The sequence below is a fragment of the Alternaria metachromatica genome (assembly GCF_023757995.1).
Source record: "Alternaria metachromatica strain BMP 0045 chromosome Unknown scaffold_11, whole genome shotgun sequence".
Lineage (NCBI taxonomy): Eukaryota > Fungi > Ascomycota > Dothideomycetes > Pleosporales > Pleosporaceae > Alternaria > Alternaria metachromatica.
Window position 1 is genome coordinate 160235 of NW_026055502.1, and position 23122 is coordinate 183356.

At 53.8% G+C, this 23122-nt stretch overlaps 12 protein-coding genes across 12 annotated transcripts; 5 read left to right on the plus strand and 7 right to left on the minus strand.

Moving 5' to 3' along the window:
• Nucleotides 1-587: 587 nt before the first annotated feature.
• Nucleotides 588-1524, minus strand: J4E83_005508 (uncharacterized protein; the record flags this gene model as incomplete). The annotated part of the gene is made up of 4 exons (XM_049332427.1): nt 588-860; nt 910-949; nt 995-1104; nt 1156-1524. The coding sequence occupies 4 exons, from the start codon at nt 1522-1524 to the stop codon at nt 588-590; spliced, it is 792 nt and encodes a 263-aa protein (XP_049188235.1).
• Nucleotides 1525-1963: 439 nt separating this feature from the next.
• J4E83_005509 (uncharacterized protein) lies at nt 1964-2825 on the plus strand (the record flags this gene model as incomplete). Its single annotated transcript, XM_049332428.1, has 2 exons — nt 1964-2231; nt 2302-2825. 2 exons carry the CDS (start codon nt 1964-1966, stop codon nt 2823-2825), a joined length of 792 nt encoding a protein of 263 aa, XP_049188236.1.
• Nucleotides 2826-3027: 202 nt separating this feature from the next.
• J4E83_005510 (uncharacterized protein) lies at nt 3028-3559 on the minus strand (the record flags this gene model as incomplete). The annotated part of the gene is made up of 3 exons (XM_049332429.1): nt 3028-3078; nt 3129-3439; nt 3487-3559. The coding sequence occupies 3 exons, from the start codon at nt 3557-3559 to the stop codon at nt 3028-3030; spliced, it is 435 nt and encodes a 144-aa protein (XP_049188237.1).
• Nucleotides 3560-3903: 344 nt separating this feature from the next.
• Nucleotides 3904-5655, plus strand: J4E83_005511 (uncharacterized protein; the record flags this gene model as incomplete). The annotated part of the gene is made up of 1 exon (XM_049332430.1): nt 3904-5655. The coding sequence occupies one exon, from the start codon at nt 3904-3906 to the stop codon at nt 5653-5655; it is 1752 nt and encodes a 583-aa protein (XP_049188238.1).
• A 1864-nt stretch (nt 5656-7519) lies between these two features.
• Nucleotides 7520-8380, minus strand: J4E83_005512 (uncharacterized protein; the record flags this gene model as incomplete). The annotated part of the gene is made up of 1 exon (XM_049332431.1): nt 7520-8380. One exon carries the CDS (start codon nt 8378-8380, stop codon nt 7520-7522), a length of 861 nt encoding a protein of 286 aa, XP_049188239.1.
• A 757-nt stretch (nt 8381-9137) lies between these two features.
• J4E83_005513 (uncharacterized protein) lies at nt 9138-10676 on the minus strand (the record flags this gene model as incomplete). Its single annotated transcript, XM_049332432.1, has 3 exons — nt 9138-9218; nt 9267-10304; nt 10356-10676. The coding sequence occupies 3 exons, from the start codon at nt 10674-10676 to the stop codon at nt 9138-9140; spliced, it is 1440 nt and encodes a 479-aa protein (XP_049188240.1).
• A 588-nt stretch (nt 10677-11264) lies between these two features.
• Nucleotides 11265-11753, plus strand: J4E83_005514 (uncharacterized protein; the record flags this gene model as incomplete). The annotated part of the gene is made up of 1 exon (XM_049332433.1): nt 11265-11753. One exon carries the CDS (start codon nt 11265-11267, stop codon nt 11751-11753), a length of 489 nt encoding a protein of 162 aa, XP_049188241.1.
• A 479-nt stretch (nt 11754-12232) lies between these two features.
• J4E83_005515 (uncharacterized protein) lies at nt 12233-13278 on the minus strand (the record flags this gene model as incomplete). The annotated part of the gene is made up of 3 exons (XM_049332434.1): nt 12233-12873; nt 12948-13146; nt 13234-13278. The coding sequence occupies 3 exons, from the start codon at nt 13276-13278 to the stop codon at nt 12233-12235; spliced, it is 885 nt and encodes a 294-aa protein (XP_049188242.1).
• Nucleotides 13279-13859: 581 nt separating this feature from the next.
• J4E83_005516 (uncharacterized protein) lies at nt 13860-15398 on the minus strand (the record flags this gene model as incomplete). Its single annotated transcript, XM_049332435.1, has 5 exons — nt 13860-14351; nt 14400-14944; nt 14997-15018; nt 15135-15255; nt 15349-15398. 5 exons carry the CDS (start codon nt 15396-15398, stop codon nt 13860-13862), a joined length of 1230 nt encoding a protein of 409 aa, XP_049188243.1.
• A 456-nt stretch (nt 15399-15854) lies between these two features.
• J4E83_005517 (uncharacterized protein) lies at nt 15855-17371 on the plus strand (the record flags this gene model as incomplete). Its single annotated transcript, XM_049332436.1, has 2 exons — nt 15855-15968; nt 16028-17371. 2 exons carry the CDS (start codon nt 15855-15857, stop codon nt 17369-17371), a joined length of 1458 nt encoding a protein of 485 aa, XP_049188244.1.
• A 1351-nt stretch (nt 17372-18722) lies between these two features.
• J4E83_005518 (uncharacterized protein) lies at nt 18723-21189 on the plus strand (the record flags this gene model as incomplete). Its single annotated transcript, XM_049332437.1, has 5 exons — nt 18723-19058; nt 19105-19464; nt 19511-19664; nt 19710-21058; nt 21118-21189. The coding sequence occupies 5 exons, from the start codon at nt 18723-18725 to the stop codon at nt 21187-21189; spliced, it is 2271 nt and encodes a 756-aa protein (XP_049188245.1).
• Nucleotides 21190-22209: 1020 nt separating this feature from the next.
• J4E83_005519 (uncharacterized protein) lies at nt 22210-22943 on the minus strand (the record flags this gene model as incomplete). The annotated part of the gene is made up of 2 exons (XM_049332438.1): nt 22210-22500; nt 22551-22943. The coding sequence occupies 2 exons, from the start codon at nt 22941-22943 to the stop codon at nt 22210-22212; spliced, it is 684 nt and encodes a 227-aa protein (XP_049188246.1).
• Nucleotides 22944-23122: the final 179 nt, after the last annotated feature.

The window sequence follows — 23122 nt, forward strand, 5'->3', positions numbered from 1 at the left end:
ACTATTTACCAGCAACTGCGACCATGGTGAGTGCGCGTACAGTGTTCATCTTCGAGGGTGAACGTTTGTATCGGAAGGAGCGACTGGGGTTGAAGTGGGTAGAGGGAAGTAGCGAGTGTGAGCAGCGAAAAGAATGTGGAATGGATCAAATACTTCAACGAGCGTGGTGAGGTGAGTGGAAGCTGATGATTGTAAAAGAGGTAAATGTTTTGTTGTTATGAGAGCGATTGCGGTCAACGGCACTAGCGGCATTGGCCTTTCAGCAGCCAATAGCGTCGAGGGCAATTACTGGGACGAGTGAATGGGAGATTGGTGTGCGTTTGCACTCGCGCGTTTGCTCTGCTCTCCACTGTTGCTGGTAATATCGCGCAAGTGACGTCATTTCCGTGCGGATGTCGCTTTATAGGGAAGTTCACAGCTAGAGCCTGTTTGGGGTGGTGAATGAACGGACACCGTGAGGGCACAGAACGTTTTGGTCTAGGATCAGAAAGCTAAGTCCGAAGCCCGGCAACCACCCACCATCAGTACTGGCAGAATACTGATAGTAATGTGGCAATGAAGCGTTTCCGTGATGTAAAGAGACCTCCTCAGTCTCCATACAGCTCCATCAAGTGGTTCAGCATCTTCCGCTGTAATTCGAGAAGCTGCTCTTTTGAAATCTTCCCACCCGCCGGCGTCGGCTGTGAGTCTCCCACTTCTGTCGGGTCGTAGCTGGAGCCAAGTACAAGATGTGGCTTTACACCAAAAAAGGGAACACCCAAAACTTTGAGTGAGGATGTTTGTAAGTCGACCATAGCTTTAGAAGCTCGATATACCTTGGCGTCATATTGGTCTAGTTCTTCTTTCTCACGCTCTGGTGTCTGTGCAGCGTCAGTACTCGTCCGTTAGGATAAGTGTGTTTAGACATACACGAAGCGCGGGTGTGTTTTCCAAGAGACCTGGTAACGACCTGTGAACGTTAGTGATGTATCATAAGAGAGATCTTGTAACGCACAGCGCAGCTCGATGAGTCCGTTCGTTCTCCCGCTTGAACCTATGTTCATCAATCAGATTCTTGCGTCCAGCCTCCCAAGACTTGACATTTGACTCTTGATCTTTCATCAACTGAGTAATTTGTAAGCATTGCGCATAAGGTCACATGATAGTATGCCATACTTTGCGAACTGCAGGAGCAAAGTCTGGGTTCTGGGAAGCTATCTTGCTCACACAGCGGAGACCTTGTTTCCATTCCGTGATGGTAGAAGGATCGATGAACGGAGAAGAAACTCTGTCTTGTGGTTTGGGAGGTGGCTGTCGATGTTGAGGAGGTGCGCGACCAGCCAGACGAGGGTCAGCTGATTGTTGATACGGAGCACTTTGCTGATTTGGATATGTCTGTTGGGGCTCCGGGTACCCCTGGTGACTTTGATAGGGCTCGTATGGCTGTTGTTGATCTTGAGCTGGCTGAGCTTCCGGTTTGGGCAGGTTCGCAAGTGTAGCCAAAATTTGTGCCAGATCCAGGTTCTGATTGACGTTTTCCGCCATGTCTGCGATAACAGCGCGACTGCACTATTTGATGGTGTTACGGAGACTCTCCAATGCTAAGATGTCGGAAGAGTGGTGTGAATTGAAGGTGGGCACGTTGGATCATGGCGTATGTTTGCGCTCAGATCAAGGACATTGCAAGGAAAGAAGCAATCTTTGGCCTGCACTGCTCATACTGAATTCTGCTGCCCTCTCGAATCAACGTATCAGCGAGCTCCCGATCCACACTCGAAGAAGATCTGATAAGTAGTTCAGCGGTACCTAGGTATGGTTGACGATGTACGTTAGCGGGCAGATGGGCGGAAATCTCCGCATCGAACCCTAGTCCATCTCGACTTTTGGAAATCATCGAATCATTCGTTCTCCCGCTCCGCCATCCTCACGACATCTTCCTCCCACGACACTTACCGCCCGAGCGCTCTTCCCATTACCGCCCACTATGTCGAAATCACCGAAAGAGTCGACGCGATTTACAGCCACCGGAGTATGGGCGCACACAAGACCTGGCGGGCGGGCAACGACGCTGCAATTCGCGGATCCCGCACCGAAAAACGAAACGCCACAACAGAAGGTCAAGCGGTTACGAGAGGCAGCGAACAGGGCAAAGATGGCGCAGGTGACGAGGTGGGATTACATGTACTTGTACGGCAGAATGGCGGCGGATGCAGCGCATAGATTTACCGTCTACGGCTTGATATTTGCAACGGGTATGTGGGCACCAAGTAGCCAATGGCTGCACTGGTCATTGGGTAGGAACGATACTAACTGCCTGAACAGGTTGCGTCGGTGTCCTCGCAGTCTTCTCAATAGGCGACATGATCGTCTACAACCGACGGAAACGAGCAATCTACTTCGCCGAAGAGGAACGAGTCCAAGCCAGGATCCTCGAAGCCGCCCGCAATGCTGTCGCAGCAGGAACAGCCTCACCCGCACAAGCCGCTCTTGTCACGGGTATCGCCGAGGAGCAAGAAGCAATGGAGAGGAAGAAGGCAGAGCGAAAGGCGCCCTCCAAGCTGCTGTGGTGGCTGCACGGCGACTGGAAGGAGGACCAAGCAATCGCAGAGCAGAGAAAGCTGGCGGTGGAGGAGATTAAGCGGCAAGAATCCCAAGGCAACTCAAACCTAGGTATCGCTGCTGCGGTACAAGAGGCCAGGGCGAACGACACAACATCCACTTTCACATCATCGACACCAGTAGTCGGAGGCCCGCTCGACAATACAGCAGAGAAGGCAGTGCACAAGGTGGAGGAGACGGGCAAGGGATGGTTTGGATTCATGAAGGGTGGATCGAAGAAAGAGTAGAGGAAGGACAGCGGAGAGTGAAGCCAGACGCTTCAGTGTACTATATACGACCTCAGCCTGTACATTGCTGTCACATTAGATGTATGCATGATGGAGTTCTTCAGCAGTTATGAAGGAGTCAACGATCATCTTGGGTATCTTCGCTTCGTGTCCATATTGTACATTCAACGCATTTTCAAACGATTTCCAGTCCTGCAACTCGCTAGTTCCCTTGACCAGCCACTGGTATATAGCTCCGACGCTCCCGTGCACGCTGTTTCCAGTCAGTTCCCGATCAAGTTGGCCTCGCTCATCTACACGTACCTCTCTCCATCCCTCGACATAAGGCCGCAACGCCGCCCACCCCAAGAGCCCCACCGTCGCTCCAATGAAGACAAACACAACTGCCTGGTCTTTGGCAGAATCTCTCTGGAAGCATGTTGTAAGCACGTTCTCCTCTTTCTCTCCTGCGCAGACGCCATAACCTAGGCAGAATTGGCGGGTGCAATCGTTACATGTCTTCTTGGAGGCGCGGGGTTTCAACTCGAGGGCGGCGGGCTTCTTCGTGCTGGGCGCGTCGAGGGCTATGATAGTGCTATTGCCTTTGCAGGTGCATTTGCAGAATGACGTACGCGCTATGAGATGTTAGTAAGTGCCTGGTACGAGGTAAAGGGTGACGTACAGGCTGCAAGGGACACGGAGAGGGAGGATAGAAAGGTAAGGAGAAGGAAGAGCAGGTAGGGCGGTTTCCGCATCGTGGTGGTGACAAGGATAGATATTGTGTTGAGTCTGTACAAGCGACGGATCAAGTGCAGTGCCAACAAGATGTCAAGCTGATGTGGTTCTAGACGTCTATCGCGCGATGAACATCATAATGGTCAGAGTGGAGCTCCAAACCTCCGCCCGCATACACGCTATGACCAGACAGCTGGGTCTCTTGTCGCGCTAAGCATTTTCCTTTCCCCTCCGGCCCCGACACCTCTACACGACGCTTACAGGCGTCGCTCAAGCTTGTAGCCCGTATTATTTGCTCTAGACGCCCTGGAGTCTTTGCGCACAGTCATCTCCACCTGTCGCACGCGCGCGAACCTGCGACCCAATGCCAGCAGCACAAGCGCCTAACTCTTCCGAAGCGCAACCCGAAAGCAAGGTCGTCCGCCTGCACATTACGCCTTTCCGCCCCGATCTGCTCAAGGTCTACGTCGCGCCGTCTGTCCTCCCCTCTGCGCAGAATATCTCGTACCATACCGTCGCGACCTTCCCCGAGAAAGGTTTCGGCTACGTAGAGCTACCCGAACCCGAAGCTCAAAAGATCAAGAAGAAGCTCAACGGCACAATCCTGAGAGGCGCAAAAGTGCGGATAGAGATGGCGAAACCTGAGAAGCGCAAAGCTCTGGCAGAGGCTGACGCGGCGAAGGAGGTGGCGGACACTGAACGCCCCTCGAAGCGCGCGAAGAAGGAGAAAAAAGAAAAGAAGGAGAAGAAAGAGAAGAAGAAGAGGGAGCAGGGCGTGCTGGAAGGTGTAGAGCTGCCAGACGACAGGAAAGTCAAGCGCGGTTGGACTGAGCCGTCGAAGAAGGACAGGAAGGACAAGAAGGATAAGAAAGACAAAAAGGACAAGCGTGACAAGGACGAGAAGAAGGAGCGGAAGCCTTCCAAGTACACCAAGGATGCTGAGCTGCTCTTCAAGGCGAAGCTGACACCCGTGGCTGCGACCGAAGTTGCGCACAAGGACGAGAAGAAGGTGAAGAAGGAGAAGAAGGAAAAGAACAAGTCGAAGATAAATGAGGTGGTGGTTCACGAGTTCGAGAAGAACATCAAGACTCCCAGCTTCCTGAAGCAGCCACAGGTCGCCCTGTCAACGAAGCCTGCAGTCGACTACGTCAATGGTCAGGGCTGGGTTGACGAGGACGGTGTCGTTGTTGAGCCTGAGACTGGCAAGGCCAAGGCCAGGCGAGCTCTGGAGCTGGTAGACGCGCCCTCAGAGGCTCAAAGAGCCTGGATCGACGGAACAGGCAAATCCTCCACGCCTGCGACTACGAAGGATAAGAAGAACAAGAAGAAAGCTACTCCTCCGCCATCTGATTCTGAGTCCGAGGACGACGATTCATCAGTAGTTTCGTCTTCTTCTGAAGATGAGGACTCTTCCGACTCCGAGTCAGAGTCAGAATCAGAAGCCGAATCATCTGCATCTTCTCCCGCTCGACCTATCGAAAGTCGGAAAACGCCCGAGGTCCAACCAACTACATCGTCCGAGAAAGAGGTCCACCCCCTCGAAGCGCTGTTCAAACGCGCAAAGCCCGCAGATGGCACAACCTCAACTCCCACCAAGAAGCTCACTCCAATCGACACATCCTTCAGCTTCTTCGACAACAACGAAGACACGATGGAAGTCGACGGCGAGCGCGGCCAGCCCATCGACGAGGCCCCCACTACCCCCTTCACTCAACGAGACATTGAATGGCGCGGCCTCCGCAGCGCGGCACCAACCCCCGACACCGCCGGCCTCGGCCGCCGCTTCTCCTTCGACTGGCGCAAGAACAGCCAAGAAGCCGACGACGACGAGGACATGGGCGACGTTGACTCCCTCGCCGAGCAACGCCTATCTCAGAACACGCGCGCAAATGCCAAAGCCAAGCTAGCTGAGGTTGCGGAAGAAGACGAAGAGGACGAGGAAGAGAATGCAGCGGCTGCTGGTGGTAAAGAGGAGAAGCCGGAGAGTGAATTCAAGAAGTGGTTCTGGGAGAACCGGGGTGATTTGAATCGCGCGTGGAAGAAGAGGAGACGGGATGCGTTGAAGGCGAAGCGGCATAGTGAGAATAGGAAGATGACCGGTAGTAGAAGGGTTTGAGGAGAGGTTTAGGGGGACTGTGATGGCATTTGTTGTTACGTTTGCGCGCTTCAAGATGTTCATGAATTGGGGTAGCTACGAGAAGGAAAGACAGGAAGAGGAGTTATCCTTTCCATTCATAAAACTGAGACAGGGAAGATGTCTATCAATCAAGACCTCACGTTATCGTACAGCCATCCCCCTCAAAGATCCAGTTCCCATGTATACGCCTCAACACCAACGCCTTCCTCCCACAACTCCACCCAACAAAACACCTAGACATCAACCCCCTTAAACATAACACACCTCCCACCCTCCCTCTCCCCGCCCACCCAACTACTCTTCCTCCCCTCCCCACCACACGCCTCCTCCGCTCTCGTCAGCAACGTCCCTTCTCCGACCACATCCCTCGCCTCAGACTCATGACCCTGGCTCGACGTCGCGGACGAGTCACTCGGTATGCTGCAGAAGGGGGCGCCTATCATGCCTTTCTCCGTCGCGGTGATGATGTCGGTGGGTATATGTGGGAGGGGTGGCCGTTGTGGTGCGGAGGATATGGTGGAGGGGTTGGAGGATGGGGGTGGAGGTGGGGAGGCGGATGTACGACGGTGGGACGAGGGATTATGCTCCGTCGTTGTTGTTGTTGTTGTTGTTGTAGGTGTGTCTATTTGTTTCGATGGGAAAGCTAGGTTTCTTGTTAGCATGTCGATACATCATTCTCCAAGTCTAGATAGTTACATCGGCCGGGATATATTATCCATGTACATACCATCGCTTCCGGAATCGACGTGTTGGCTACTCCTCCTTCTCTTCTTCTCCCCAAAACTACTCAATCGATCGCGTAGGTTGAACAGCCAATTCATGTTGTACGACGGCTCGGAAAGTAGGTGCTCTGTTCCTGATTTCTTAACAAACATGATCGGTCTGGATATTGGATAGAATACGAATCGTACCTTAGTAGTAAGTAACAGCAGCCTTGCGCAATGATATATGCAATCTCTCAGAATCCGTAAACTCAATAAATCAACCTCGAAACGCAGTCGAAAGTTGATGGATGCTCCACACTCTCAGTATATATCCCGACCCCGAAATACCCCGACCGATGCAGTCCCGCCCCCATTAAAGGTTGAAAGCTGTTCTGTTCCACCTTCAAACAAAATGACGTATCGCAGGCGCCTTACTCTTACTTGCTTATCTGCTTACGCTTTCACGCCCCCATGCCCACGCCCGTGCCGTGGCGCCTCGTCCCTTGCACCACATCGCATCACGTCACGACCCTCCAAAAACGAGGCATTAAACACATCCATCCAACCTCTCTTGCATCACGCCACAGATGTGTCCTGCACTTACGTATGTCACGCCTCCTCCTCTTCACATGCAGACATCCCGCGTCGCTGATCTGCCGTAAGAAGGGGACCACGAGATCGACGCTGGGATGCTGTTCCGTTAGGTGCATATCGTGAGGATCAGCGGCGTTAGTCGGTTAGCCCTAGACAGATCTACGGGTATCCCGTCATGCCGTGTTGGGGGGGAAAGAAGCAAAGTTTGTGATAAGAATGGTAATGGGCGGAGTAAAAGAGATTCGGGGTTGTTATCTTTGCGATCGCATCGGAAGTAGACTTTTGTTTAGCTTGATTGATTGATTGATTGATTGATTGATTGATGAGAATGGTAGAATTAGAATAAAATATCCGCCCGTATGGATGCCGATTGGCATTGCATACCATGCCTGATCGCTCAAACTCCATGTCGACAAGTAAAGATATGGCGGAAACAACCCTGTTCCATTCCGTCGCACATGCAACGTGAGCCTGGCCTACACTATGAACAATCCTTCTCACTGATACCCTACAAACACATCTCCTTCACCCTATTCACAGCTTTATTAGGGGACCCCTGCCGTCTCATTAGCAGGTGCTTGCACAGTATCAGAAGCATTGCCAACCCCGCTGCTCTGCGACTGCGGTGCACCCCTCCGACCCCTCTGACCGTCAGCGGCGTCATTGCCGCCCCTGATCATGCGCTCGAGATCACGGATGCGCTGTTTCAAGGCCTCGTTTTCCTTTTTGACCTCCTCCAGCTCCGCCTTGTGTTGTGCCACCTCTTCGTAGCGTGGGGTGCTGACGACGCTCGAGCTGCGGTGGTCGCGCTGGGCAGGATCGCCCGTCGCAGGCTGCGAGGAGATCGAGTAACGGTGTGGAACGTGGCCTGGTGGTAGGCCGCTGCGGGAGACGCTCGAGGAGCTGCGGTGGCGGCGTGAGGATGTGGGATGCATAGGTCCGGTGTGAGCTTCAGCGTGTGCGACAGAGGAGTCGGCGGCGCTGGACATGGACGTATTGGAGGCTACAGACGCAGAGTGTGCGCGCAGAGCCGAGAGTTCTCGCGTCAGACGGTTGACGACGGCTTCCTGCTCCTTCTCGAGCTCGAGGTGCAGCTCTGCTTGTGTCATCGGACGTGGGTGTCTCATCGGAACGCCTGCTGAGTCGACGCTCGCCTGGACGTAGCCGCTCGCGCTGGGGCTGAGAGGCGGAAAGCCATGTACATGATGTGATGCTGACTGGGGCGGTGGTAGGGTACCGCCAGGCGATGCGAGAGGCAGCGGCGGGGGGCCCATCTGCGACGCTCGCCTAGAGCCTGGTGTAGATGCCTGACGTGACGATGTCTGACGTGACAAGGAGCCTGAAGCTGGCTGCGTGCTCGAAGTGTTGCCTGTGTTGGTCGGCACCTTGTTCAGATCGGGGGCCATCGTGCTTGTCTGGGTGCGAGTCGCGCTGGGTGTGGTGGACGTGAAGGCGTTGATGACCCGTAGGAGACGCGCTGTCTTGGAATGTTTATCGAAGAAGCAGCTGGCGGCTAATTGTGAAGGGGAGACTGATCTCAATTACTGGGCGTTGTTGTGGTGGTTCCGAGTATGTGGACGGGAGGAAAGTGCATCAGCGGAGCGCACGAGCGACCGAGAGGGGCAGGGACATTCACTCCATCGCATGATCATTCCGGACGTGCTTGCTCCGAACGATGCGCTTTAACCGGAATTGCTCGTCAATGATCGTTTGGATGGTGTTGGTCGGACAGAAGCGAAGATTACGGCAGAGCAGCCACGTCCACTCAATGCGCTAGCATCTACCAGTCTGCTACGAAGGCTGAACCCTTGTTTCCCCACATGATGTGACGATGTCAAGCTGAAGTTACAAACATTCACACCACGTCGCGTCCACTTATTGATATGTGTTTGAAATCTGCAAGTTTGTTTGGTATTCTTCAACTCATTGCTCGTTCGCTCATCCTGTCCATCTTCCAGCCCACTCGTCGCGCGCGGCGGGCGGTGTCCAGTCGTGGAAGATCGCGACCTGGACCCTATCTTCGCCTTCCCCATGCCTAAGCGTATCTTTAGATTTTGCAAACACGCTTTTGGATACCCATGAAATCCTCCAACTCCAAGCGCAATGCTTTATTGTATGGGCCCCGAATGTGAATAGTCGCTCTCAGAAAACACTCGTGATCCTCTAGTACGTCCTGGCCAAGTTGCGGAGGTACCAGTCTACGAGCCTCCTGCCGACCTTTGCCTCTGAAACGTGGATGAGGTCCTGATAATCGTTAGCAGATGTCTCTCGTTCCAGATGTGTTGTACTTACACCCTCCATAGCATAGTCGAGGTCGCTGGCCTGGATGATATCACCATCCAACAGACCACCCTCGGCCCACCTTATTTGCCTGCTCCTCTGCTTGTTGACGAGCAACCAGCACCTGAGCTTCTCTGGCTCAACCTCCAAGAATCCAGCGAGCTTCTTGAGGTCCATGGTTGTGTAGAGCTTGAGGTAGCTCTTGACGGTGGGCGACATCATGTTGTTCTTGACCTCGTCCATGAAGATGCGGAGGTGGTGCTCAACAGGGTCAATGTTGACCTCTGGGTTGTCGAAGTCGGGAGGTGTGGGGCTGATGAACTTGGGGCAGGCAGTGCGGAAGAGCTCCTCAAAGAGGGGAAGGGACTCAGGGCCGCCGCGCTGCAGCCTGTTGAACTGCTCGCCGTACTTCTCCCTCAGAGCAGTGTGGATGGTGTCGTCGAGCCTCGTGGGCTGGAAGGCTACGCAGATGGCGACAAGTGCGTACATCTGGTCGTTCTTCTTGGTAATCGAATCGTACTGCGCGTTCTTCTGGAAGTTCTTTGTCCGCGAGACGTAGACGAGGATGTGGCTGAACATGCGGATGGCATCCGAGTATCGTCGCATCATCATGTAGGAGAATCCGACGTAGTAGTATGTGGTGAAGTGGGCGGCCATGACACGGGCGAACATGGCCTTCTTGTTGAGCTCAATGTCGTCGAGCGTCTTGAGCGCGAGGCTGAAGTCTCCGAGCAGGCAGTGCACCCGGAGCAGACCGATGATGGAGAAGTATCCCAGCATCTTGTATAGCGGCCTGTTGCCGTACTCTCCAGCGTACAGACTCGCGTCCTCGCCCCGCTTCATCGCCGCCAGCTGCTCGCTGATCTGTGACCGCTGGATGAGCGAGTACAGAACGTTGAGGACGCTGTAGCAGCCCCATGTGTTTGGGTTCTCGCGCAGGAGCGCAATCTCCTCCTCGTTCTCGTTCTTCTGGGCGACTCGTTGGCGGTAGCTGCAGAAGCTGTTGAACTGGTAGATGAACTCGTCGATGACATCCCACGCCCAATAGTACTATGCGCAGTTAGCCCTGCTATATTCCCCTTTTTTTTCCGGATTCCTTACGTTTGGCACTTCCAGGTCAACGGGGCCCTCGGAGTTCAGGATGTAGTGAAAGAGGTTGCAGTAGCTGTCGTAACTCGCAAACTTGGTCTCTAGCGTGGCCTGGAATTCCAGGGGGGTGGCCGCAGCCTGCAGTTGCGCGTGGATGTCCTGGTTGCTGTTCATCGAGGGCATGCGGTCGAGGTCCTCCATGCCGTCGTATTGGACCTGCTCGCGGTAGTCGTTCGCCATGGCCTCCTCCTCGACGTCCGAGTCGTCGTCCGGCGCACGCCTGGCAGCGTCGCCATTCTGGTACTGCGGCGGGACACGCTCGCGCAGACTCATGTTGGGTGTTCGTTCGGGCGACGGCACGGGTGCTTGTACGGGGGGTGAATGTCGTGTCGTGGTGCTGCTCCCCGCTTTGTCACGAAATTTGGCGTTCTGTGCGTTTGCTAGCGGCAGTCTGCTATCGATAGCGCGCCCAAGCAGAGGGCACAGGCAGGCGCGACCGGGATCAGCGCTGTGAGGGGCAGTGCGCAGAGGTCCACTCCACTCAATCCTCACGGCCATCCTGCTGTTTTGACACGTCCTGATTCGACTCACCGGCCATATCCTCAGCGCTGGGTGTCGTGACGGCGTTGAGAAAGTATGGCGAGCCCATGTCGTCTGCCGGTGCCGGGTCCGTAGTTTCGCCCTAGGGCACGAGTAGCTGTGTGCATCAATAACGGAGGCTTTAGGCGCGCTCGGTGCCAGTATGATGTCTTCGCATCGAGTGTGGCTGATAAACTACAAAAGCCTGCCGTTCCTCTGTCCCTAGACCCTCTGGAAGCCACGCCGCTGTCAAAACCCTACTACTGTCTTTACCACCCACGCTACCAATTTCGTCGCAGTCAAGACCCTTCCTGCCCTCTGACTCGCTTCCCACCCTCCAATATGACGTACACCATCGTCCTCTTCATCACGCGCAACCACGACCTTACCTCGGATGAGTTCAGAGATCACTATGAGCACACGCACATCCCCCTCGCCCATTCGCTGCTCGCCTCCTGCTGGCCGATCGATTTCAAACGTCGCTATCTCGCGCGGATATCGCGGAAGGGGTTCGGAGGACCGGCAAATCCCGACCGACCGCCGCTGATGCTAAGGGGCGAGATGAACGAGCTGGACTGTGACTGCATTGCAGAAATGACGTTTGACAGCGAAGCCCGCTTCCAAGAATTCTACCGAAGAATCTACGCCCCGGAGAATGCAGCCAAACTAGCAAGAGACGAAGAAAAGTTCCTGGAAAAAGGAAAAACGAGGGTCATCGTCGTTGGGGAGACTTGGAGTACGGACGAACACGGCGTCTCGACGAGGGAAATAGGCTACGTCCGCAAAGACGAGAGGTCCGACAGCGAAGCCAGTGGTAGTGGCCAGAGTTGAGATGAGAGACGGATGCCGACATGCGACCCGGAGATACCAGTCGACGCCCAGCACGCGATTGAGTCGAGGTGTCTGCGTTAGGCGCAGGAAGATGGTGCCATAGTGGTTAATCGTGCTTCTGGCCATAATGATCGGCGTTCAATAGTTTGGGAGAGGGGCTGGCGCTGCGCGCTACTAGGCACCCGTTCGCGCTGCGGGTAGGAGTTCACCGGTTGCTTCCTCGAACTTTTGTCAGATACCATGTCTTTGCGACTTTGCGACTTTGCGACATTTGGGCGCATCTGGAGGGGCTTGACATTGGTCGACATGAAATTGAATATCTTAATCGAATACACTTCATTCATTTGATTTCACGATCTTAGACGAAACCAGCATGAACTGTCTAGATCGAGACTAGTGCTTTCCCGAGCATACAACCCGTAGACATTCTACTTGATGCCAGTGATGATGTACAGGTGTCGCGCCAACCCTCTACTTTCTTAAAGCTTCCCCTCGCCCGAGTGCCTATAAACATAATGCCAATCCCCCCTCGCAATATCAGCCCTGACCTGATAATTACTCTCCGCATCCTCCAAGACCTGCATATCCAAATCCACAACACACATGCCCTCGCCCGCACCACCCAATTTCCCCAAAGCCCCCACAAAAGGCACAGCAACCTGACTCAACCCCGCATACCCCATACCCGGTGGACCCCCCGCATTCGCAAAAACAACCGCACACGTATTCTCAAACGCCCGTGCCGTCAGCATACTATCCAGAAACAATGCTTCAGCCGCTGGATTCCTCGCCAGACCCTCCTTATTACAATCATTCAGCGTCCAGAACGTCGGTATAATAATAATCTGAGCGCCTTTGGCAATCAACTCGCGGAACGCTTCTGGGAAGGCGAGGTCCCAGCATATTAGCAAACCGACTTTTCCGATGGGCGTGTCGAAGACTTCATGGGGGTCGTGGCGGGAGCCGGTGAGGTGGTTGCGTTCGGGGCCCCAGAGGTTCTTTTTGATGTATTTTCCTACGATGGAACCTGAGGGCGAGATGTAGTAGCACACGTTGAGCAGTTTGTCTTCCGTTGCAGAGTTCTCTTTGTGGGATTCTACGATCGTGCCCGGGACGATGGCTGCAGTGAGGGGGAGCTTAGTTATGGGTTTGGGGGATGTATGGAGGGATGATGGGGGTTGGAGTGATACTTACAGATGTTACATTCTTTGGCTAAGGAGCAGTATTTCTCTAGGTAGTCGGAGCATTGTTCGATGCAATTTAGGAACTCGGGATCGTTTGGCTTCCAGCTTGTCAAGTGGTATTCGGGTAGGACGGCGAGCTCGGCGCCCTGAGCTGCTGCGGAGCGGATGAATGAAACAGCTTTGTTGAAATTATGTTCTGGTTGTAGGGGCTAGCTAGTGTTAGCAAATGACTCTGATGTTTGTAGATGTGGTCAACCATGATGGGTAATCAAGATGATGTGGGGTAAATGAGATACCTCTGGGTAAAGTTGGATAACAGCAACTTTGATCGTCGGCGCCATCTTGATTCGACAAAGGCTGTTGGTATAGATCGCCTAAGTCAGGACGATATCTGTGGTGAAGTTGTGATCTACAAAGTGAGGCTAATCAAAGGCGTATGACATAGCTGACGCATGCGCATCGATGCAAGACTAGTGCTCGCTAAAAGCGACAAGCTTTCTGCCCAGGGGGTGAGCATGCCTACCATCCCAGCATAAACGCTGATCATGGACATCTCCTTTAAGCGTGAAGGGATCAACGTATTGTAGGTAAAATAATCATATTCCAGAGTAGCCGAGGGGTATCTATATAGGAAAAGAAGCACACTCCAACCAACACCTGTCGAGGGCTGTACGACACGACCTTCTTCTCGTAAACATACCCATACTATTATTCTGGTCGCCATGCCTGCACTCCTGGCTTCCCTGTCTTCGCATAAAGAATGTAGCCGGATAGGTGGGATATTCCTTAGCTTGCTGTGAAACGTGCCGCAACGCGAAGAAACTTGACAGAACAGAAAGACCGGATCAAGTTACTGTAACCCCTCGTCGACCCCAGGGAATAGGCCGAGCTCTGACAGGTGATGAACCTCCATCGGCAATGTTCATGCTACTACACTGTCAGCCCAATGGTAACCATCGACTTGCACACCGTTGGTCCTGTACAACTCCTCTTCGGATTCTGACCCGTCGTCGGAGCCGGTATCTAGAAGAGCATATTGGTTGACCACAGGTGCAGGCTTCATAGGCATGCGAGTGACGGGAGTGTGGGCCTTTTTGGGCTGAGGTAGCGGCCCAGCGCATTCATCCGGGTAGTACTCGATGCGCATGCCCTTGTATACAGTACGCGACATCATGCAGGTCCTGGCGAACAGAGCATTGTGAATAGAGTTGGTCGAGATGTACGCATCGCTATTCTTGAAGTAGACGTCTACCACGATGAGGTTGTGGATGTGATCGAGATGGTCACGGATCTGATCTGTAGTGACCTTGCCTGCAACGCCTCGGACAACAAGGTTTCGCGTAGCGCCGCCGGCGATCTTGTTGGACACGTGCGGTGGTACGTGGAATTGTCGGTCGCTCCAACGGAATTCAAGCTGGGATGGTCAGCTTCTTTCATGCCTTGGGGTAGGTGCATATCTTACCCTCTTCATGTGCAGATATATGTCATTACGCTTAGCATAGGCAAGGAAGTCGGCAGCTCCTTCGATGAAGGATACCGTTGCAGATCGGTCATTGCGGAGGAATATGTCCAGAAGTCTGCCGCCACGAACAATGCCGGCCAGATCCTTATGTGTCGTACGCTCAGAAAGGTTGGTGATTAGCACAGTGCGCTGATCGTGGAGCGGTATACGCTGGGCTGGTCCACGGTTTATATCGTCATATTCGCCGGGTGGGCTGTCTGGATCGCCGGTGAAAGACTCGGAGTCCTCATAGCTGACGACTCGACGGAACGATGCCGAAGGTCTAGGGTGGAGTCCGTGGCTGGCAGAGGTATAGTCGGAGTCTTTTGGGTAGCGAGCTGACGTAGGCGCTACTACAGGAGTAGCCTGCGATCTTGCATGCGTGTGTTGCGATTCATAATCGTAACTCGAAGGTTCTTCGTTCGAAGCCCCATTCTCGCCCTGTAGCAGTGTATCCAAGGTTTCGTTCGTCAGGCCGCCACGGAACAGAGCGCTCTTGAGAAGGTCTAGACATAGTCAGAAACAAATAGTATTGCGCTGGAGCAGGACTGTACGTACGGTACTCTCGCACTGCTTGGGTCTGTAGGAAAATGTATTGTTAGCATGTTTGCAACTAAAACAGAAACCAGAGCCAGCTGGCTGGGTGGTGAGGAAGGTCCAAACGTTTGGAGTGATGTTGGGTTTAATACAACGTACCATGTGCTCATGTTCTGCCTTGCTGATGGTGACATTGTCAGAGAGATCAGTGCCGTAGCTGACAGGCTGGTTGGAAGTATGCTGTTGATAAGAGTCAGCTCTACCGAAGCCAGACGCATAGCTACTGCCTGGGGGGCACCGACAAATTCAGCCCTAAAACTCTAATCAGCAAACAGCCCGGCGCATAACACAGTGCAAGATTGTGAGCACTCACTTGCGTAGAAGAGCGTCGAAATAGGATTTGCCTATGGTTACGGTGGCCATGGCATAGGTGAAGAAGAGCGCGGTGCTCGGGGCCGAAGATGGCTTCGCAACGTGCTTTCGGGGTGTTGATCAGTGAATTGGGCAGGCTATGGTAGTTATCAGTGACGGGCAGCAGGTCCAAGCTCGCCCTAGCGCTCCACAACTCCACAGGGCTGGGAAGGCGCCATGGAAGGCCTTCCGCGACGCGACCCCGGATTGCTTATGCAGCCCTGTGCATCTGTGTATACAGCATTATCAACGTCTATGTTTCTTTTTCTGCTCCGTTTGCACAACTTCCTGATGGTGTGACGAAAATACGTCCACCAACCTTCCACGTTGCAAACAAGCGCTGTGCGACACCCATCGGTTGCGTGCGACATGGTGATAGGCACGAATGGGCGCGGCGTAGCGGCATCGATCCCCCGCTAGCGTCCATGGCGTATCAAATTTCTGGACAGGCGCGCCTCTCCGCCGCTCATGGAACCGAACACGCCTCAACACCAGCTGGCCAAGCAGATCGCTGCCGGCAATAGCAGCCCGGGTCTCAGCTCGCCCTGGTCGCAAATCACCGACAATCCCTTCTTCACCGCCGTATGATTCACCCCGGGGCCACTGCGTGCTTGCTGGACGTGTGCTCACTGATGCCATAGGGCTTCGGTCTCGCAGCGCTTGGGGTTGCGGCGCGGACGGGCCAGAAGGGACTCCAACACGGCGCCGCGTTTGTGCGCCGCCGCATGCTCGTCGATCTCGAGATAACTCGCCATGACGACGCCTATCCCTGGGTCCTCCAATGGATGACCAACTACCACCGCGCACAGCAAGCCGGCACCAGGCCACTCGTGCGCAACGGCGTCCTCTCCAAGGTCCTCAATCGCATCGACCCGCGCATGCACCACCTCCAGGTGCAGACGTACACGCCGCAAGATGGGCCCTCGCACGCCGCCCACTTCTCCTTCGTACCGGGGCCGGGCAAGCACTTCTTGCGCTACAAGAATGCCTTCATCCTCGTCGACCGGCAGCGAGAGCGCAACAGCCTGAACGTCAAGGATGGCGTACCCTTCGAGACGATCAACCTCACGACCCTCTACTCGCATCGCGACGTCTTCGAAGACATATTCGCCGAGGCGCACCAGATATACCAGCAGTCGCAGGAGGGCAAGACTGTCATATACAACTCCATGGGCACCATGTGGCAGCCCTTTGGCGACGCAAAGCGGAAGCGGCCCCTCGATTCGGTGGTCCTTGAGCGCGGCGTCAAGGAGCGCATTGTAGAGGATATGGAGGCCTTCATCGCGTCACGCAAGTGGTACCTAGATCGCGGCATACCATACAGGCGAGGCTACTTGTTGTATGGGCCGCCGGGCACAGGGAAGAGTTCCTTCATCCAGGCTGTTGCAGGTCATCTTGACTTCAACATTGCCATCTTGAATGTCAGCGAGCGTGGTCTCACAGACGATAGGTTGAATCATCTGCTGACCAAAGTCCCGCGACGGACTGTAGTGCTGCTGGAAGATGTTGATGTTGCATTCATGAACCGTAAGACGCCTGGTGCAGACGGATTCGCTAGCGCCTCGGTCACCTTCTCCGGGCTGCTCAACGCTCTCGACGGTGTTGCCAGCGCTGAGGAGCGGATCATCTTCCTGACTACAAACCACGTCGAAAGACTAGACGAAGCGCTCATCCGACCTGGGCGCGTGGACATGACGGTAAGACTCGGTGAAGCAACAGAGTTCCAAATCGAGCAGCTTTGGGACCGATTCTATGCAGAGTTCGATGCAGGCGGGCAAGCGAAGCAGAGATTTATGGCTAAAGTGAGGGAGTTGGGCCTCATCGACTCGGTGAGTACTGCAGCGCTACAGGGGTTGTTCCTCTACAACAAGGACGACACCGAGGGCGCTATTGCGATGGTTGAGGGCCTCACCGCTGGTCGCAAAGCCGAAAACCACGTGGGGATACCCGGTCACGTTGACGTGAACGAAGTGACGTCACGCTGAGCGTTGGGAACCCGTAGAAATATGTAAAACTCCGAATGCAAACGCTGCGGCTCTGTTCGCTCGGACGTGCAGATGTCAATCAGTCTTGGTGTGTAAGGGTGCCGGGATTTTGAAGCATGCAGGCGTGTGATGGTATGCAGGCGGCTCGCGCGCGCGGGAGCGTGCGAGCTTTTTTCCTGGGAACTCCACATCGTCGCCCGGATCTAACCGCTTACCGTGAAGACACTGCACTCGCCATTGGATGACTCAAGCAGTATTCCATCATTGACCTAATTCTGGACCGCTTCCCGCGCTTCCATCTAATCAGATCATCGAAAAGCGTGAGGCCCAACACATGGCTGCCGGTGGTTTTATCTGATCATCTGATTCCGACGTCGCGCGAGGCCGCTTTGGCGCGACAAACGGAGCACTTGTACACGCGCCCCTGGCCACACCCGGGCACCCACCCATACATATGGCTAACGAGGACGGGTGCGGGTCATCTTCGTCGCTTGCTCTCTCGCCTGCCCATCCTTCTGGAAACACGCGACACGACCGTCCTCCCGTCTCGCCAGGCAGCTACGAGTTGCAGCCTCTGCCTGACAAAGCAAAGAACGCAAGGAACATAGCCACGTCCGAAACCCCTTCTGATGACGATCTTGATTCGCCAGCTGGCCGCCCCGAGACTCCTACACGATCCGTCAAGACAGCAATGTCAAGAGTACCTCTCTTGGTGAGATCGAGCCCGGCGCAGGGAACAGGTACGCAAACTATTCTTCGTTGTCAAGCGCCATGGCCGTCAATCGCCCCTCGGCCTTGGACGGGTGCACAGGAGCAACGATGCACACGGCGCACAGAACCTCATTCGCTACACGTGCTGACCCCAACCTCAGGTTCATATGGCGGCCTACCTATTCTTTCCTCCAGTCCAGAGGAGTCTGATGAAAATAATGTGATTAAAAACTCAAGAAAGAAAAAAGGGAAGAGCAGACTTTCGCATAGTGAACCCTCACTACTTTCGGATCACCGCCAAAATGATTCGACACGGAGTGAGCCAATCCTTTCAGGCGCTACCAAGTCACGTCGCAGGACGGGTGACGCCAGTCGTAGCAGCACGACGCTCGGTGTAGCCTCTAGTGGCCAGGACTTTGAAGCTAGGTTCAACGCAAGCGGTCTTGATCCTTCTACCGCTGGCGCGCCACTGTTTGACAACTCAACCTCATCGAGCAGTACGCTAGACGATAATGAATCCTCCGAGGACGACGATTTACACGATATGAAGGGTAGCCCGTCCGATAATTCGCCCTACGCTCAAGTGAGGGCATCCGTCGCTGCTACCGACGACCTCTCCCTATCCATTGATACCCCGCGCATGTGGTTCCTATCGATTCTGTTTTCCATTGCCGGTTCTTCAACCAACTTGTTCTTTTCCCTACGATACCCTAGCGTCAGCCTTACTCCTATTATTGCACTACTACTCGTCCACCCCCTCGGTCTACTCTGGGACCAACTCTTCAAACGACACGACGATCCTGAAGAAACCTTTGTCGATGGTTGCTCGCAAACAACATCGCATCCTCCACAGGCAAAAGCCACTTGGAAACGCCGGTTACGGCTCTGGCTAGGCCAAGGCCGTTGGAATGAGAAGGAACACTGTTGCGTATATGTCAGCAGTAATGTATCCTTCGGCTTTGCCTTTGCGACAGATGTAAGTATCATCTATGCAGCCATGTATGGTATGCTGACAACCCAAGGTCATCGTTGAGCAAGTAAAGTTCTACAAGCAAGACCTTGGCATCATGTACCAAGTATTGCTTATCCTCTCCACACAAATACTTGGCTACTCCCTCGCCGGTATCACCAGACGTTACCTGGTCCGACCCAGCGGCATGATCTGGCCGAGCACACTCGTATCTACCGCCATGTTCACCGCGTTACATAAAGATGAGAACAAGCCTGCCGATGGCTGGACCATCGCTCCACGCAAGTTCTTCTCGCGCATATTCCTAGGATCCGTTGCGTTCTACTTCCTACCTGGTCTCCTATTCCCAGCATTGAGTTATTTCAATGTCATCACCTGGTTCGCGCCAAAGAGCGTTGTTGTTGCCAACCTGGTATGTTTATAGTCATTTTGGATTGAGACAAAGCTAATCTGTGCAGTTCGGAATCTCATCTGGTCTTGGATTGTTCCCAGTGACTTTCGATTGGGCGCAAATCGCATACATTGGCTCCCCGTTGATTACGCCATTCTGGGCTGCTATGAACATTCTTGGAGGCCTTGTAGGCGTGATGTGGATCGCAGCGCCTATCATGTGTAAGTAGTTCAGGAGGTTTGACTACTTATGCTGACAGCTTGTAGACTACAAGAACGTCCTCTACTCTTCCTACATGCCCATCCTATCATCCGCTGTATGGGATAATCGCGGCAAGCCGTACGACGTCAGCAAGATCTTGACCGAGAACTTCCTCTTTGACGAAGAAGCGTACAAGCAATACAGCCGCGTCTACCTCCCGATTACATACGTATTGAGCTACGCCCTACAGTTCGCCGGTCTTACAGCTCTGCTTTCGCACACTGGCCTTTGGTACGGGAAGGATATCTGGAGGCAATGGCGTCGCTCTTGGGCTGAGATCCGGAAGGAATCAGGAGCTGACTACCAGCCACTTGTGAATGGTACCGACAACAACAGCCAACCAACTTCCCCTGCAATGTTGCGACACAGGCCCAGTACGACTTCAGATCCAGACGTGGAAGACTTGCTATCTGCAGAAGATGTGCACAATCGACTCATGCGCAAATACGAGGACGTGCCGATAACTTGGTACCTTTTGACTGGCATCAGTATGGCCGCAGTTGGCATGTTCGTCGTCGAGTACTACCCCGTCCATCTACCCTGGTACGGCCTCTTGCTAGCACTTGGCATCGGTGCAGTCCTCTTCGTCCCCATCGGCATCGTCATGGCCATCACGAACCAGCAAAGTAGCATCTATCTCATCTGCCAACTGATATGCGGCGTTGTGTTCCCCGGTCGACCCGTCGCAAACATGGTCTTCACAACCTTTGGCTACATCTCAGCAACCCAGGGCCTAAAGTTTGCTTCCGATCTCAAGCTCGGCCATTACATGAAGATCCCACCTAGAATCCTCTTCAAGCTCCAACTCTCCGTCACCATCATCTCCAGCCTAACACAGATCGGCGTGCTAAACTGGATGCTAAACAACATCCCCGGTATCTGCACACCCTCGGCCATCAACGGCTTCAACTGCCCCATCGCCCGCGTTCACTTCAACGGAAGTATCCTCTGGGGTGTCGTCGGTCCAGGAAAGTTCTTCGGTCCCGGCGCACTCTACCAACACTTGATCTGGGCCTTCCCCATTGGCGCCATCGCGCCCGTCATACTCTGGTACCTCGCCCGCGGCAGCCGCAAGTCCATTCTCAGTAAAGTCAACCTCGCCGTGGTGTTTGGTAGCTTGAGCTGGATTCCACCAGCCACCGGACTCAACTTCTCGGTTTGGGCGATTGTGTGTTACATCTTCAACTACGAGATCCGCAATCGAAGAAATGCCTGGTGGAAGAAATACAACATGATGCTTAGCGCGGCTTTGGACTCTGGCCTTGCGTTTGGTGTTGTGGTCATCTTCTTTGGCATTGTGTACCCCGGTTGGATGAGCAACTTCAAGTGGTGGGGTACGGAAGTTTACAAACAGGTAAGTCAACCACATACAACCTGGGCTTCATTGGATACAAAAGCTAACACTATCGCTAGGGTTGTGACTGGCAAGCCTGCCCGTACAAGGAAGTACGCAAAGGCGAGACCTTTGGACCTGGGAGTTGGTGATTCATTGATTACACGCGTTGAGCTTGCTTACGCGCACTGGCATATGCATTAGACGACCGGCGTTCATAAGTGGAGTTCGGGATAGACATGCTGTTAGATACACCACGTTGATCGTTTGAGCGGATTGGATACGCTCGCGACTTTGCATGTTATTTTTAGGTACTGTTGTTGGATACAATGAATCTCATTGCTATCCACTCTTTGATGGTCTTGGTAAGATTGAACGCTAAGTAAGACACTCCCGTCGACGAACTCACCCGCCCGCCACGCCACCGCTCTTATCTATCACTCTATGGCAGCAAAAAAGACGGTAAACCCACAGCGCTCAACACAAAGATCTAGCAAAAAGTAATGAGCCCACCGCGACTTGAACGCGGATCCCCCACAATCTCGGCAAGGCTGTGTGCTATCGGTCATCTTTGGCGGAGGCGGAATTTGGATTCGAGAACTGTAAGAGGATTCGACATCAATTGGCGGAAGCTCGGACGGTTTCTCAGCCTTGTTCGTTCGCACGCTGAGACGATGCGATGGCAGCCCTGCGCGGTTTGAGATGTGGGTGTCTTACCGTTGGACTATGGGCTCTGAGAATGAGTTTGATGGAGGAGTGGGCTATTAGAGGAGTTTTGTGGTTAAGGTGTTGGCTGGGTGGGTAATTATTATGCGGAGATATGGAATATCAAGCTCTCACAGGGCGGTGGAAGAGCGCTTCAGAGATGATGGCGCGGGCTTATGGCAGCTCGGAGGGTCTCCATGAGATAATTACAAACAGGAAGAAAGATTGTTGGTACATGTATAGTTCTTTATTAGATCTCATCTTGCGCTCGGGATGGCTCGAGCTGACCATATAGTAGTGAAGCTCCTTCATATCACAATACCTGTCGTGGCAATACCGCAGTCGCTCGCTACCTTCTCATAAGGCCTGCGGGTCCAGGCTCATCGTATATCACGCGCCAAATGAATTCCAGATTATATCCTTCCAAACAACTCCGACCGATCCCGCTCAATGATGCCGGCTTCGCATCAAGTCATCTTGACATCCGTCTTCAACTCCCAATATCTGCCACCGATCATTGCAGTCGCCAATGCCGAGGCGCGCTTTGCCATCTCCATCTCTTCGGTCTCGATGGTCATCTTAGCAACGCCGCCATGGCACTCGAATTTGCCTGCCCAGACATCTGGCCACTTTGGAGCGGAGTACGCGTTGCTGGCAGTAACCTTCAGGTGCCAAGATCCATCGTAACCGATGAGGAATCCGGCGACGTGCTCGAAGCGGTACGCTTTCATCGAAGTGTGGTGCTCGAAGGTGCCAATCTAGAGGGTTGTTAGCGGCTGTCTGCTTGGAAGTGTATGCGATGACTCACGAAGACCTCTAAACCCTTGCGCCAGATGACTAGCTGGACGTCCTTCTTGCCGAATACAACCTTGAACGTGTTGACAGTAGGGCTGACAAACGCCTTGAGGGTCTCAGCCGAGATGTTGAAAAGAGCGGTGACAACGGCATCTTGTAGCTTGAGTGCGCCATCTTCCTTCATGAATGCGGCATACTCGTCTAGATCGAGGATGTGGGCATGGCTAGTAGGACCGCTTGAAGGAAGTGTCTCGAAGTCATCGGTGTACGAGAGAGTGCTGCTGTCGCTCTTGCCAGAATCACTCTTCCCGGGAGAGTTGGCACAAATGTCCATATCGGTGGTGGCAGCGAAGTCACTGCTGACGATGCCAATCTCCATCGGAGTGCTGTCGTGGTGTGTAGCCATTGTAGCGGTGCGGTTGACAGATTGTGAGTGATGTTTTGTGTCTTGTTCGAGATTGATGTCAACGTCAGAAGGTTGTAGCTGCAAGCGTTTGAATCTCGTAGTCACCGGCATGGTACAAGATATATGAGTACAACAACTAGAGGCGCTAGCTTCTGGTGAGCGATGAGATCTAGGAAAGA